The sequence below is a fragment of the Procambarus clarkii genome, chromosome 23 (assembly GCF_040958095.1).
Source record: "Procambarus clarkii isolate CNS0578487 chromosome 23, FALCON_Pclarkii_2.0, whole genome shotgun sequence".
Classification (NCBI taxonomy): Eukaryota; Metazoa; Arthropoda; class Malacostraca; order Decapoda; family Cambaridae; genus Procambarus; species Procambarus clarkii.
Genome location: NC_091172.1, coordinates 14,614,917 through 14,630,621, shown reverse-complemented (window position 1 = coordinate 14,630,621; position 15,705 = coordinate 14,614,917). Strand labels below are relative to the sequence as shown.

General features: G+C 48.7%; 1 protein-coding gene across 2 annotated transcripts in view; it reads left to right on the top strand.

Annotated features, from left to right (window-relative positions):
- Nucleotides 1-7,749: 7,749 nt before the first annotated feature.
- Nucleotides 7,750-15,705, top strand: part of LOC123764079 (FAD-dependent oxidoreductase domain-containing protein 2) — a 140,640-nt gene continuing 132,684 nt past the window's right edge. Inside the window, exon 1 of one of the 2 annotated variants that reach the window (XM_069329903.1) lies at nt 7,750-7,987. In XM_069329903.1, coding sequence (XP_069186004.1) covers nt 7,844-7,987 — 144 coding nt within the window. In that variant the 5' untranslated portion in view covers nt 7,750-7,843. Of the gene's footprint in view, nt 7,988-11,490; nt 11,624-15,705 lie in introns of those variants that run through there. The other variant, XM_045751598.2, reaches the window with a different exon arrangement.

Here is a 15,705-nt window from a genome sequence, read left to right as displayed (position 1 = left end):
GGGCCCTTTCCACCACCGCCCACAGGATGGGTGGGCCCTTTCCACCACCGCCCACAGGATGGGTGGGCCCTTTCCACCACCGCCCACAGGATGGGTGGACCCTTTCCACCACCGCCCACAGGATGGGTGGGCCCTTTCCACCACCGCCCACAGGATGGGTGGACCCTTTCCACCACCGCCCACAGGATGGGTGGACCCTTTCTACCACCGCCCACAGGATGGGTGGACCCTTTCCACCACCGCCCACAGGATGGGTGGACCCTTTCCACCACCGCCCACAGGATGGGTGGACACATACTAAACTGAATAAACGAAGTCTGCACTATCCCTCTCTTCTCTAATTACCTCCTTCCTTCTCCGAATGGGTATACTCAGGTACACCAGGATATACCCTCGTTACTCTGATACACCCAGAGGTACACTCTACTTATCGATGCATGTGTACTTACCCCAGAGTTTAGTTCTGGGGTTCGTTCACACCTAAAGTATTCCTTCTGGTTAATCTGGAAGCTGTTTTGTTGTCAGAGCCCTCCACCACGGGCAGGCTGGGGGTGTTACAGCTGCCTCTCCCTCCACCACGGGCCGGCTGGGGTCTTACAGCTGCCTCTCCCTCCACCACGGGCAGGCTGGGGGTGTTACAGCTGCCTCTCCCTCCACCACGGGCCGGCTGGGGGTCTTACAGCTGCCTCTCCCTCCACCACGGGCAGGCTGGGGGTGTTACAGCTGCCTCTCCCTCCACCACGGGCCGGCTGGGGGTCTTACAGCTGCCTCTCCCTCCACCACGGGCAGGCTGGGGGTGTTACAGCTGCCTCTCCCTCCACCACGGGCCGGCTGGGGTCTTACAGCTGCCTCTCCCTCCACCACGGGCAGGCTGGGGGTGTTACAGCTGCCTCTCCCTCCACCACGGGCCGGCTGGGGGTCTTACAGCTGCCTCTCCCTCCACCACGGGCAGGCTGGGGGTGTTACAGCTGCCTCTCCCTCCACCACGGGCCGGCTGGGGTCTTACAGCTGCCTCTCCCTCCACCACGGGCAGGCTGGGGGTGTTACAGCTGCCTCTCCCTCCACCACGGGCCGGCTGGGGGTCTTACAGCTGCCTCTCCCTCCACCACGGGCAGGCTGGGGGTGTTACAGCTGCCTCTCCCTCCACCACGGGCCGGCTGGGGGTCTTACAGCTGCCTCTCCCTGCACCACGGGCCGGCTGGGGGTCTTACAGCTGCCTCTCCCTGCACCACGGGCCGGCTGGGGGTCTTACAGCTGCCTCTCCCTGCACCACGGGCCGGCTGGGGGTCTTACAGCTGCCTCTCCCTGCACCACGGGCCGGCTGGGGGTCTTACAGATGCCTCTCCCCTTCTCAACCCTTCCTCGACTCAAGTCTATTCCATCCAGCGGTCGACCCCAGAGACGCATTCATAAATTTTTACATGCTGTTCATTCAAAACAGGAATTTTCTCAAATATATTAATACTGTAATATATTAGCATATTGTGCATATATAGGTATAGGTTAGGTTAGGTGTTTAGGTTCTGTTGGCGATTATTTGTATTTGTGGTACGTGAGTGAAGCATTTACAGCGTTGTGGTTCGAACAAAATTCGTCGGTGTAGCACTTATTCCGGAACTGTTCAAACATCATCAGTTGTGAGTCGTGTGTTAACCGTTCATAAACAGGTGGTTTGGCGGGTGCATGGAATCACCTTTGGGTCTTTGTTTGGAGGACGGGCTGGGCGGGTGCATTGCTCTGAGGACAGGTTGTGGCAAATGCTTCACTCACAAATTGCCAACTGAACTTAAACAGCTATTCTAACCTACGGCAGTCTATACATAAAAGTTTAATATATAATAATAGTAATATATAAATAAGACCACACTTATTTTTAATACACAATATGTTAAACTTGATGACTGCGTCTTGGGGAAGGGCCAGAGCCTTAACCAGCCTGGCCTGAGGACGGGCTCCCAATATAACCTAATTGATCTCACACCACCTATACTTAATTTAGAGTTTAACATGAGGTCCGATAACCAAGACTTTTCTCACACGTCTCTCGTAAATGAAACCCATTATGTCAACATACAAATGCACTGTTTAACCTATTTTGCATATTAATGGTTGCAGCTGATGAATCTCGTCGCCAGAACCAATTTTTAACGCTGGAGAATTTTGGCGAGAGTGTGGTGGCGGTGTGGTGGCGGGAGCAGCCACTGCCAGGCGCTACACTCCCTCAGGTATACCACCCTCCTCCTCCTCCTCCTCACTGTATGTACACTCAGAGTTTACTTTAGTCCTGGACTATGTTCAGTAGTAAAGTATACCTACAGGTTGATCAGTTAGCTCTTGTGGTGGCCTTAATTACCCTCCTGTCAAGGGTTATTAATGGTGGCATTAATTACTCTCCTGCGGAGGGTTGCACGATCTAGGAGGGTTAACCAAACTAGCTGCGGAGGGTTAGGTGTTGGACTTGATAGGCCTCAAGTCCAACACCTGACTAATTAACTCCAACAAAGGTAAGTCAGGAAATTATGAGGAGGAAGGAGTAAGCCAGTATGAGTACATAGCACTCGGGAGAGAGATGAGATCAAAGACATGGAATATGCGGATAGAGTCAAAGAACGGTGCCCAACCGCTTCTACAACCGTGGATCGAACGACATGGGGTGACGTTCGATCCACGACTGTATACAATACCGTCGCTGTACCGACCAGTCTAACTGGCTGGCGAAGTCTGATATAATTCTTACCCACAGTTTTCTTAATGCATTTCCTGGCAGGCATAGTTGAGTGGCAGAGGCAGTGACAATTATGTAGTTGGAGCTGATTAGTTTAGTGTTGGGCTTAAAAGAAAGATATTAAGGTCAAACAAGAGATTAATGACCTATATATACTCACACTGAAAGAGGGTTCTCCTGACTATTACTCTAGCATCGTAAGACCTCTCTCTCAGACCTCTGCTCTAGCATCGTAAGACCTCTCTCTCAGACCTCTGCTCAAGGCCTACACAACAACAAAACCTGGTGAGTTTGTTATAAAAATGTTGTGAAGGTCAGGCCTTCACAACCTGCCGCCCTTTACAAGCCTCGGCCAGTTATAATGCACTATAGGTAGGGGAGGTTTGAGTGTGTGTTTATATGCCCATATATATATATGCAGGTAAATGTGTACAATGTGCTCGCAAGTCTACAGTGAGACAACGTTTGCAGAGGAACAGTTAGGTGGATCACGTAAATATTTTAAGATAGGGAACTCATCGCTTAGTTTGAATTTTACTAATTCGGAATGAACGAGGGACATCATCTCTCACCGCATTCATTCTGAATGAGTGAGGGACCTCATCGCACCTCATACAGTAAGGGTGGGGTCCCTCACTCACAGTCTATGCCTCACACACTATGGGTGTCTGCCCCCCCCCCCCCACTTACCCCAGTTTTATCTACCTCCTCTCCTCCTACCTCCAATACCTCCGGGGAGTATTGGCAGAGTGTGGGCAGACCCGAGACCGTGAAGGAGCCTTTATGACTCTGGATTATTGAAGCCTTCTCTAGCTTCACTGTGCCAGGCAAAGAGCGCTCCCAACATTGTAAAACAAATGAGTGGAACGACTTACAGACAAACATTAAAATATATGAGGTTATTTACTTAGAATAGTGTTAACTCTTCTAACTTAATCTGTAATTAATTATCGTGCTTTATTTAGGATACGAGGTCCTTATTATCACTTGAAGAATGTAGTAGATTATGATTTAACTGTGGTAACATACACCAGACTTTGTTTTCATATAGCAATATCTACGACTCCTCATAGTAGCAATATCCATGCCGTGCCCCCCCCCCCCATAATATCAAAATACAGGTCCTCCCTCACAATAGCAATATCTAGGACCCTCTTAGGGGTCCTAGATATTGCTATTGTGAGGGGGGGGCTATTGTCCTAGATATTACCTAGATATTATCTATTGTCCTAGATATGTCAATGCACAGATCTTATCCAGAACCACTTTAATAGCAATATCTAGGACTCCTTTACAATTACAATAGCTAGGACCCCTCGTAATAGCAATATTCACCACCCGCTAGTAATAGCATTACTCATGACCCCTCATAATACTAATAGCCAAGATCCCTCTTAATAGCAATATGCAGGACTCCATTACTTTCTGCTTGCAATACGCTAAGTGATTGGGACCGAATTATTTTTTAGCTTTCAAAATAAACTTAGGCATTACATTCTGCCAAGCCTCCGCATCTTCCAAGCTTCATCATCTCCTAAGCTTCCACATCTGCCAAGCTTCCACATCTTCCAGCTTCCATACCAAGCTTCCACATCTCAATATAACAACGTCCAGTCCTGCCAGCCTCCACTCCCTTCCCTAATACCAAGACCCAGATCCCCTTATCCTGCCTCTCCCCCTTCATTTACGAACTTAGAGGAGCTAAACTTTGAGAAAACTTATACTAGTCTCACGTCATCCAAGTTCAGACATGTATTTGGAGTATATTCGTGGTCCTGAACCGCTTGGTTATACGTCCTAGAGTCAGGGGGCCCCTAGAGTCAGGGGCCCCTAGGGTCAGAGGCCCCTAGAGTCAGGGGGCCCCTAGAGTCAGGGGCCCCTAGAGTCAGGGGGCCCCTAGAGTCAGGGGCCCCCTAGAGTCAGGGGCCCCCTAGAGTCAGGGGGCGCTAGAGTCAGGGGCCCCCTAGAGTCAGGGGGCGCTAGAGTCAGGGGCCCGGAGGATCCTCCGTTTCAACGTTGTCTTTATGTTGTGAAAGTTATTGAAGGAGTAAATTGGCTTTGGAAATCAAATTAGCAGCGAGTGTAAAATGAAGCTTCAAAGAAAGTTCTTCAAGGATAGAAAACCAAAGGTGTCAGAAGATCAAAAGATGTCAGGAGCCCAGAGATGTCAGGAGACCAAAGGTGTCGGGAGACCAAATGTATCAAGAGACCAAAGGTGTCAGGAGACCAGAGGTGTCAGGAGACTAAAGGTGTCTTGCACCATACATACTAACCAGGAAGCAAGACATACATCACACACAATATGTCGCCACTCCACCAGTTACACAAAACAGTAAAACCGAGCCAATCTTTTCACGAATATTGAAGTTCCTTGATCTACTATTTCCACCCTTGGACGTTCCTCGCTACACCGTAGTGGTCCAGTCTTCCTCAGCACTCTGTCCTCACCCCGTGTGACAGGCACAGTCAGTTGTCACAGCACACGTCCCGGTGATCACCGTAGACTTGTGTCTACCGTGATCACCGTAGACAGGTCGGTGTCAACGGTAATCATTCGCTCAACTCTCAGGTTAGACAACTGGCTGACCTCCACACAAGCAGAACTAGCGGCACTACAACTAGCTATCAGAACATTAACAAACTCAAATAATAGGAATAATATTTTGTGATTCAAAGTCTCCTCTTCAAGCAATCGAAAACTTCTCCTGGAAGATTGACAGCAAGAACCTCATACTCCCAATAATAAATTACCTAACTGCTGCACAGAGTAAAGGGGTTTGAATCTCCTTTGTATGGCTACCATCTCACATAAATATAACCCATCATAATGACACAGACATTGCAACTAAATAGGCATGTAACAAAGATGAAGATGAATTAGATCTAGGTATCCCCATCTCTGCCGTTAAAACTATATTGTTCCAAACACTCAGGTCCGATTGGAGAGAAATTACTGACTCCCAACGGCTTTAAGCACCTGTATTAAAAAACTGTGATTTTTCAGAACCGAAAATTATGTTTATGGGCAGCACAAAACGACCACCAGACTGTACGACACAGTGGTTGCCAGGATCAGGTTACTGTTACCTGTGGCAGGTGGCTACAGGTGACGGATCTCCCAATCCTGAGCACTCCAGGTGCAAACTCCGTGAGCAGGAACTGCGGCATGATCTCCCGCACTACATCACCGAATGCCCCGTTATCAGACCATTCAGGCCCGCTGGCATGAGGTACCTGGATCATTGCAATTAACCTATTAACGCTCACGTTCTTAAGGATGTCCTGATACTGTACCCAAAATATGCCAGTGCAGACTACTGAACATACGGCCCTGTATGACTAACCATCCTGTGTGAAGGGGACTTTCAGCATCACGGAGCTAGCCTCCTGTACTCCCCTTTATATAGTCTAGGGCAGTTACACACATGCAGATGTACCTAAATGTTAATAAAAATTTAATATGTAATAAAATTAATGATGTGTTAATAAAATTTAAATAAAAAACTTCTGCACTTCGGAGTACTTAGGTACGCTGTAAAAAAAATCAATATAGAGTGATGGTGTGGTGTGATAATGAGCGTTACTGTGATGGTGAACAGTGGTGTTATGGAGTGCAGTGACGTAATGATACAATGATGTGATGTTTTACAGTGATGTGATGATGTACAGTCATGTGATGTGCAAGTGATATGATGATATACAGTGATTTGATGATGTAATAGTGTACACTGATGTGGCGATCTAATGGTATACAGTGATGTGATGGTGTTCCTGAGTGTACCCTTCACCACCCCCACCACCACCACCCCCACCACCACCACCCCCACCACCACCCCCACCCCCACCACCACCCCCACTACCACCAGACCCTTGTGGTAACCCAGGGGAGGGGGGGGCGAGCCTGTGCCACAAACATAAAACCATTGATTCAACTCGCCCACTCCGTCTCTGCCAATTACCTCATGTGAGCGCGCATAGCAGAAAAAAAATCTGATCTTTTTAAAGATTTTATCTTCGTGTTGCTGAACTTCTGCTTAATCTGATTTTCCGTATTGAATTTGACTAAAAAAGATCACATACATACACACATACGCATCCACAAATGATAAAAAAAGAACTATGATGAAAATTTAAATTTTGAGGGAGGTAATTAGCACGTCAGGAGTAAACGACCAGTTGGCGGAGCATAGACGGCCAATTGTTACGCTCCCGTAGTCACTGATAGGTAAGCACACACACACACACACACATACACACACACACACACACACACACACACACACACACACACAGGGGCCTGGTAGCCTAGTGGATAGCGCGCAGGACTCGTGATTCTGTGGCGCGGGTTCGATTCCCGCACCAGGCAGAAACAAATAGGCAAAGTTTATTTCACCCTCAATGCGTCTGTTACCTAGCAGTAAATAGGTACATGGGAGTTAGTTAGCTGTCACGGGCTGCTTCCTGGTGTGTGTATTCACCTAGTTGTATTCACCTAGTTGTGTTTGCGGGGGTTGAGCTTTGCTCTTTCGGCCCGCCTCTCAACTGTCAATCAACTGTTTACTAACTACTTTTTTCCACACCACACACACACCCCAGGAAGCAGCTCGTGACAGCTGACTTACTCCCAGGTACCTATTTGCTGCTAGGTAACAGACACATTCAGGGTGAAATAAACTTTGCCCATTTGTTTCTGCCTGGTGCGGGAATCGAACCCGCGCCACAGAATTACGAGTCCTGCGCGCTATCCACCAGGCTACCAGCCCCCTGTGTGTGTGTGTGTGTGTGTGTGTGTGTGTGTGTGTGTGTGTGTGTGTGCGTGTGCGTGTGCGTGTGCGTGTGTGTGTGTGTGTGTGTGTGTGTGTGTGTGTGTGTGTGTGTGTGTGTGTGTGTGTGTGTTTACCTATCAGTGACTACGGGAGAGTAACAATTGGCTGTTTGTATTCCGCCAACTGGTCGTTTACTCCTGACGAGCTAATTACTCGTCAGTCTTGACCTCACTCGAGCAGCAGCGGTCGTGAGAGGAGGTTGTACAGTATTGTGTTTGTGCTCCCGGCAGTAAAGGAGGAACTCCTAGTTGTGGGCCCCGTTAAGAGGGAAGAACCAGTCAGGCGTCTATGTATGAAGCCTGAGGACGACTTAGTGCTCGAGTCAGGACTAGGAGAACCCTTGGTGAGGCAGTTCTATAGCGATTTTTATGGGCGACCGGTGAGGGCCAATGTCGAAGACCAGGACCTGAACGCCCCGCATCAGATAAATACTGTGGTAAGCCTATTTAACCAGTTGTTAGTGATTGCCTGTGATTGATCATGTGCCTAGCGATCATGGCAAGGGTTTATAAATATAGTTTATGCGTTGTATTAAGGCAGTAAGCTTAAATAAGAGAGTAAAGATGAGGGAACCAGCTAGAGGAGGCGGCGGCACATCCACTCTTTCCGAGTGTCAGTGGGTGACTGAGGGCGGTGGAGGTGGCTCCAAGCGAGGTGGAGCATGGAACCGCCCGGACGGGGGAGTACCCCTCGCGACGTGTGAGAGTTTTAAAAGATGTCGGATGGGAGATATTTGTTATGTGAATACCTTTTAACTGGGTTTTAGTAGGGAAACATTTCTATTGGCATGGCAATGGAAATTGCAGGTTTGTTTGGAGGAGGATGTTGTTGTTGTTTAAGATTCGCTACTTGGAGCAAAAAGTTCCAAGTAGCACGGGCTATGGTGAGCCCGTAGACGGTGGTGGAGGAGGTGATGTAAGAACTCCGAGGCCAGGGAGGAAGTTAATGGCGTAAACTTCGAAGCTGTGGAAGTGAAGGCTTAACTCTGTGGTCGAGCAGGACCCCGTAGCGAAGAGTGGACCTCGAGCTGTGTAAAGGAGCAGTGAAGAGGAGTTTCACGTGTCTGTGGGATCAGCAGTGAAGCATCACTGGTGTTTGAGGAGAACTTCACAGAGCAGCAGTTTGGGGGAGGACTGCGGAAGAACCTTGTTGACAATTCTGGGAGAACCTGGAGACAGACATGGTAGTGAGCCTCTAGGAGCAGGATAGAGGTTCATGGTGACCACTTATAATGTGTAAGGGGAGGAGTGCTTGAATGTTTCTCCGCGTGTAAGGCGCAGTGGAAGGTGGGAGATGGATTACTTTTTTGGTGTTGCCGAATATTTATGCAGATGTCTCTAGTGTTAAACCATAGGCTGAGTTTTATATATATATATATATATATATATATATATATATATATATATATATATATATATATATATATATATATATATATATATATATATAGGTGATAGGGGGGGGTGAGAGTAGAGGAGAGAGAGAGGGGTGAGAGTAGAGGAGAGAGAGAGGAGTGAGAGTGGAGGGAGAGAGAGCTTGAGGCACAAAGGTTTATTTAGTCAGAACTTGTAGAGGGGTGTGGAGGTCTGGGGGCCGAGTAGAGTAAGAGAAGTAGGTCGGGTGGGGGAGGGGGGGAGGTAGAGCGGGTGAGAGGTGAGGTGTGAGGGGGTGGAGGAGGTAGAGACGGCCTGGACACACGGGGGTGGTATTGGTAAGTGAGGAAACAGCACGGAAAAAATGGAAGCCTCGACAAAGGTCAAAATCCTCGCGAGTTGGGGACCATGGTTGAGCAGCGGTGAGGGAGACACAGGTGCAGGGTGAGGGAGACACAGGTGCAGGGTGAGGGAGACACAGGTGCAGGGTGAGGGTGACACAGGTGCTGGTAAGAGCGACACATGTTCCTGTTCTCCTCGCCATTACTCCAGCTGTGTGTGGGGTCCACCTCAACCACATTAACTTTTAGTTCACTCAGCTGTTCTCTGCACTGTTACATAAGGACTTTCTTACATCACAATGGCCCAACTGAGTGTTCCGTCACGTAACACACGTTGCACTATGTACACTTGCATTGCCTCCTGAGAATTTTATATGTCGCAATCATGTCTTCTCATACCCTTCTTGTTTCAAGCATGTTAAGGTCTAGTTCCCTCAGCCTTTCCTTGTAGCTCAGTCCTCTACGCCTGTCTTTTATTTAACCATTTTATCTTTCATTGATTTGTTCTTTGATTTTGTTCACGTGCTTTACAAACTATAGGGTCAGGTAAACAATTGTTTATCTATAAGATATAAAGTCTTTGTGTCTGTCTGATCAAGGTTGGAGGCCAGACTGTTGTGGTTAGCCTCACGCAACTCTCCGTGGTGAACTATGTTTGTAAGAGGGGGGGGTTGTCATAGGGGGGTCAGGGTCGGCCCCAATGCCACACTCCAAGGGTAATCACACTTCACGAAGTAGGTTGATGTGAAATGTGCAACCAACCGTCCGTAGACTTTAGCATATGTTTAAATATTAGTATGCAGACTGCTTATCACATGCCTCTGTATGACTAACCATCCTGTGTGATGGGGATTTTTTAGCATCACCTAGTTAGCTTTTTTGACACACTGTACTCCACTTCATATAGTCTAGGGTAGCTGCACTAATGCAGATGTACCTAATATGTTAATAAAAAAAAAATAGTATGGGTTACTAACCATCCTGCGAGATGGGGACTTGTATTACCACTGCTACCTTATTCACTCTTGTGTTGTTGATATCCTCAAAATACATCCGGAGTCTGCCAGTGCAGACCGCTTATCACATGCCTCTGTATGACTAACCATCCTGTGTGATGGGGATTTTATAGCATCACGTAGCTAGCTTTTTGACACTTTGTACGCCCCTTCACATTGTCTAGGGCAGCTGCACAAATGCAGATGTAACTAATGTATTAATAAAAAAAAATTGTTCAGATATAAGCAAAAACCAGTGTTCAGCTGACAGACTTGCGTTCTAGGCACAACCTTTCAATTACCATGATGTAGATAGTGTGTAGTGAGAATGGTTATGGTGCCAAGGGGATATGGGGTGTGTGTGTGTGTGTGTGTGGTGTGGGTGTGGAGATGGGGAGGGTGTCTGTAACGGAGATGGGTATTGTGTGGAGATGGTTACAGTGAATACAGTGTGACATGAAAATGGTTACAGTGATGAAGTGAGATATGGAAGGTGTGTGAGGAAAGAGGGGGAGGGGGTGACAGGGTGTGGGGGAGTCGGAGATCGGAAGGATGTGTGTGGTTGGAGGGTTGGAAGGTGTGTGTGGGAGAGATGGGGAGGATGTATATTTATATGTGCTAAGACAGGGAGAGTACATTTGGGGAGACACTGAGGGGTGGGGGGGGGGTGTGGGGAGGAGATGGGCAGGGCGTTTGTGGGCAGAGACGAGGGGAGGATGTGTAGTTGTTTGTTATGATGGACTGTGAACAGTGAAAATGTGTACAGTAATATGAGTGGGTGTGGGTGGGTGGGTGGGTGTGTGGGGCCCGGGCGTAGGGTTGACCCTGTAACCCCCATGTACCCAATCTAGTACATGTATATATGCCCACATGTATATGCATGTATATTCATGGATATACATGTTTTCTAATAACGCTTAAGCAACCCCTCGTGACTGTCATCCATAGTTGGGGATCGCTCGGTCATTTAGCAGCGCTCATCCTACAACACGTTTTCTTCCAAGACGATATTAGTATATCTGACCGACTGTCGTCAGAGCATGCAAGACTAGACACGGAAAATATCTACCTATTTCCATTTTAGCAAACCAACCATAAGTGTGTGTGTGTGTGTGTGTGTGTGTGTGTGTGTGTGTGTGTGTGTGTGTCCAGCCACCCATCGATCGCCACCCACACTCGAGGCGCAAGTAACAAGTGTGAACTGCGAAGAGCCCTCAGTACGGTCTCGGCCGTGTTCAGGGGCACACGTTGGGTATCGCTGGTCTGTGGCTGTGCTCCGCTCACTCGCCGCGCCACACACACACCGCCTCTGCCGTGGTCAACAGCCACAGCGGAGGACTACCACACACTCACAGCAATTCAGGTAGAGTTTGGAATCTGTGTTTTTTGTCGCTTTTTCTGTGTTGGGTCTTAGCGAAGTTGTGGTGGTTTGTTTTATATGACAATGTTAGCGTTTAGAGAGTGTGTGTGTGCGCCTTGGGGTCTTGTTTGGCTGGTAGAGATGTTTTCATTTTCAGATCTTGATTTGTTTATGTGCTGGATTAGTTCTTACTTCTCGGAGTGATGTCAGGGCTTTGAAGTCCTTATTTAATGGAAAATGTTTTGTTAGTTTTTCTTTTTTAAATGTTTAAAGTTCTGTGTTTGTCAGGGATATATTTTGTGTTGTTTTTCTTGTATTAGTTTGTTTAACTTTGCTGTTTTTTGGAGTATTTTCTTTAAGTTATATTTTATTTTTTTGAAATCTGGAGGATTATACTTTTTAGGAAATGACGTTTCGTTAATGTTTTAAATGTTTAGTTTTCATCTAAACCTTCGTTCAGGAGCTTGTCGTTCTGCGCTTCGGGAGTCTTTTATATATTGGTATTATTTTATGAATGTACCGTTATGTGGTTTACCTCGTGCAGATATGATCGGGGCATTGTTTACCTGTTCCCAGATCTGAGTTAGGAATTAATCATCTGTTTAATTCTTCCTTGTATTCATCGTAAACGGATATTCACATCTGTAGTAAATATCGACATTTTGCAAAAAATATTCATGTTTTTAATCAATATACAGAAACCCATTGTTTTATTTCTGTTGTTGTTTTGCGATGAAGTAATATCGATCTTGGTCGACTACTGACTCGAGTTAGTTCATTGTTTGGTTCACTGCGGCTCACTGGTGTGTTCAGCTTCACAGCTCATACCTCTAACCCCTGTGTGTTTACGGCACGTTGAGAATATACAACTGAACCAGTACGTGAATCTTGCAGCCACATATCCCTAGACTTCTATGATGCGGTTCTGAATGACGAGGGAGGAGGATCAGATCATTGATATCATTCACTCTCGTGGTCTTGAGTATGTCCTCATGATGCATCCATAGTTAGCCAATGGCGGCTGTTGATCACCTGGCCCTGTGTGGCCAGCACCTGGCCCTGTAGTACCAACACCTGGCCCTGTAGTACCATCATCTGGCCCTGTAGTACCATCACCTGGCCCTGTAGTACCAACACCTGGCCCTGTAGTACCAACACCTGGCCCTGTAGTACCATCACCTGGCCCTGTAGTACCAACACCTGGCCCTGTAGTACCAACACCTGGCCCTGTAGTACCATCACCTGGCCCTGTAGTACCATCACCTGGCCCTGTAGTACCATCACCTGGCCCTGTAGTACCATCACCTGGCCCTGTAGTACCATCACCTAGCCCTGTAGTACCATCACCTGGCCCTGTAGTACCATCACCTGGCCCTCTGGTACCATCACCTGGCCCTGTAGTACCAACACCTGGCCCTGTAGTACCAACACCTGGCCCTGTAGTACCATCACCTGGCCCTGTAGTACCATCACCTGGCCCTGTAGTACCATCACCTAGCCCTGTAGTACCATCACCTGGCCCTGTAGTACCATCACCTGGCCCTCTGGTACCATCACCTGGCCCTCTGGTACCATCACCTGGCCCTGTAGTACCAACACCTGGCCCTGTAGTACCAACACCTGGCCCTGTAGTACCATCACCTGGCCCTGTAGTACCATCACCTGGCCCTGTAGTACCATCACCTAGCCCTGTAGTACCATCACCTGGCCCTGTAGTACCATCACCTGGCCCTCTGGTACCATCACCTGGCCCTCTGGTACCATCACCTGGCCCTGTAGTACCAACACTAACTCGTGCCAATATATAACACTTCACATAAACTGATGTTCCTTAAGTGTAAATGAACCTAAGTTTTATAATACAAATAAAAAAAAAGTTTAATAATTGCTCAAATGATCGATTCAGAATTTTTTGCAAACTTTTCCTAGCAATATTGAAAAAGTGTACAGTTTTTTTATCTATTCCGATACAAAAAAAAATATTTCTCCGATTTAGCGTGCCGAATACAGCCGGGGAGATGACTGTGTTATCCAGAGAATTTATTTCGAAAATGTTGAATTCTATGCTAAAATGCTGAAGGCCGAGTTAACATTACTCGAAATATTTAAATAAAATTACTTTTATGTAATAACTTGGCATAAATTTGCTCATTTCGGTATTAGAGCTGTAGAGCTGTGACGTAATTATAGGCCTGTAGAAAAATTATAGGCATGTTAAGTAATCATAGGCCGTTTATTTACAATTCTAGGACTGGGGTAATTATAGAACAAGGAGTAATTAGAGAACTTTTGGGTAATTATAGAGCACAAAAGAGAATAGGTAATTATCAGAAGAAAGCGCCAAGCCATTACTACTATATACCACATGAGAGGGATCAGGATAAGGATTTGTGAGACGGGGGAAGAATGGTGCCCAACCATTTGAATGGTCGGGGATTGAACCCCGACCTGCACGAAGCGAGACCGTCGCTCTACCGTCCAGCCCAAGTGGTGGGGCGAACAGTGTGTGTGTGTGTGTGTGGAAGAGAGCAAGGAGTAATAGTGCCGTGGGGAATAATTATAGACCGTGGAGTAATTCAGGGGAGCTGGGGTATTTATGGGGTGGTGAGGATTAATGGGGAGGCTAATTACTCCCCCAACAGAAGTGGGGAGTAATTAGATCATCTCCTCTGGAGCGAGTGGGAACAATTTTCTTACTTCTGAAGAACTTCACAAAACAAGAAGAAAGGCGACTGTCTAATGTTCCTGGGAAGATCATAAAGTTTGGTGTGTGTGTGTGTGTGTGTGTGTGTGTGTGTGTGTGTGTGTGTGTGTGTGTGTGTGTGTGTGTGTGTGGAGGAGCGTGGTGAGGTGCCCCAGTGTGTGTGTAGGAGCAGCGTGGTGAGGTGCCCCAGTGTGTGTGTGGAGGATCGTGGTGAGGTGCCACAGTGTGTGTGGAGGAGGAGCGTGGTGAGGTGCCCCAGTGTGTGTGTGGAGGCGCGTGGTGAGGTGCCCCAGTGTGTGTGTGGAGGAGCGTGGTGAGGTGCCCCAGTGTGTGTGGAGGAGGAGCGTGGTGAGGTGCCCCAGTGTGTGTGTGTGGAGGAGCGTGGTGAGGTGCCCCAGTGTGTGTGTGGAGGAGCGTGGTGAGGTGCCCCAGTGTGTGTGGAGGAGGAGCGTGGTGAGGTGCCCCAGTGTGTGTGTGGAGGAGCGTGGTGAGGTGCCCCAGTGTGTGTGTGGAGGAGCGTGGTGAGGTGCCCCAGTGTGTGTGGAGGAGGAGCGTGGTGAGGTGCCCCAGTGTGTGTGGAGGAGGAGCGTGGTGAGGTGCCCCAGTGTGTGTGGAGGAGGAGCGTGGTGAGGTGCCCCAGTGTGTGTGTGGAGGAGCGTGGTGAGGTGCCCCAGTGTGTGTGTGGAGGAGCGTGGTGAGGTGCCCCAGTGTGTGTGGAGGAGGAGCGTGGTGAGGTGCCCCAGTGTGTGTGGAGGAGGAGCGGGGTGAGGTGCCCCAGTGTGTGTGGAGGAGGAGCGTGGTGAGGTGCCCCAGTGTGTGTGGAGGAGGAGCGTGGTGAGGTGCCCCAGTGTGTGTGGAGGAGGAGCGTGGTGAGGTGCCCCAGTGTGTGTGTGGAGGAGGAGCGTGGTGAGGTGCCCCAGTGTGTGTGGAGGAGGAGCGTGGTGAGGTGCCCCAGTGTGTGTGGAGGAGGAGCGTGGCGAGGTGCCCCAGTGTGTGTGGAGGAGGAGCGGGGTGAGGTGCCCCAGTGTGTGTGGAGGAGGAGCGTGGTGAGGTGCCCCAGTGTGTGCGGAGGAGGAGCGTGGTGAGGTGCCCCAGTGTGTGTGGAGGAGGAGCGTGGTGAGGTGCCCCAGTGTGTGTGTGGAGGAGGAGCGTGGTGAGGTGCCCCGGTGTGTGTGGAGGAGGAGCGTGGTGAGGTGCCCCAGTGTGTGTGTGGAGGAGGAGCGTGGTGGGGTGCCCCAGTGTGTGTGGAGGAGGAGCGTGGTGAGGTGCCCCAGTGTGTGTGTGGAGGAGGAGCGTGGTGGGGTGCCCCAGTGTGTGTGGAGGAGGAGCGTGGTGAGGTGCCCCAGTGTGTGTGGAGGAGGAGCGTGGTGAGGTGCCCCAG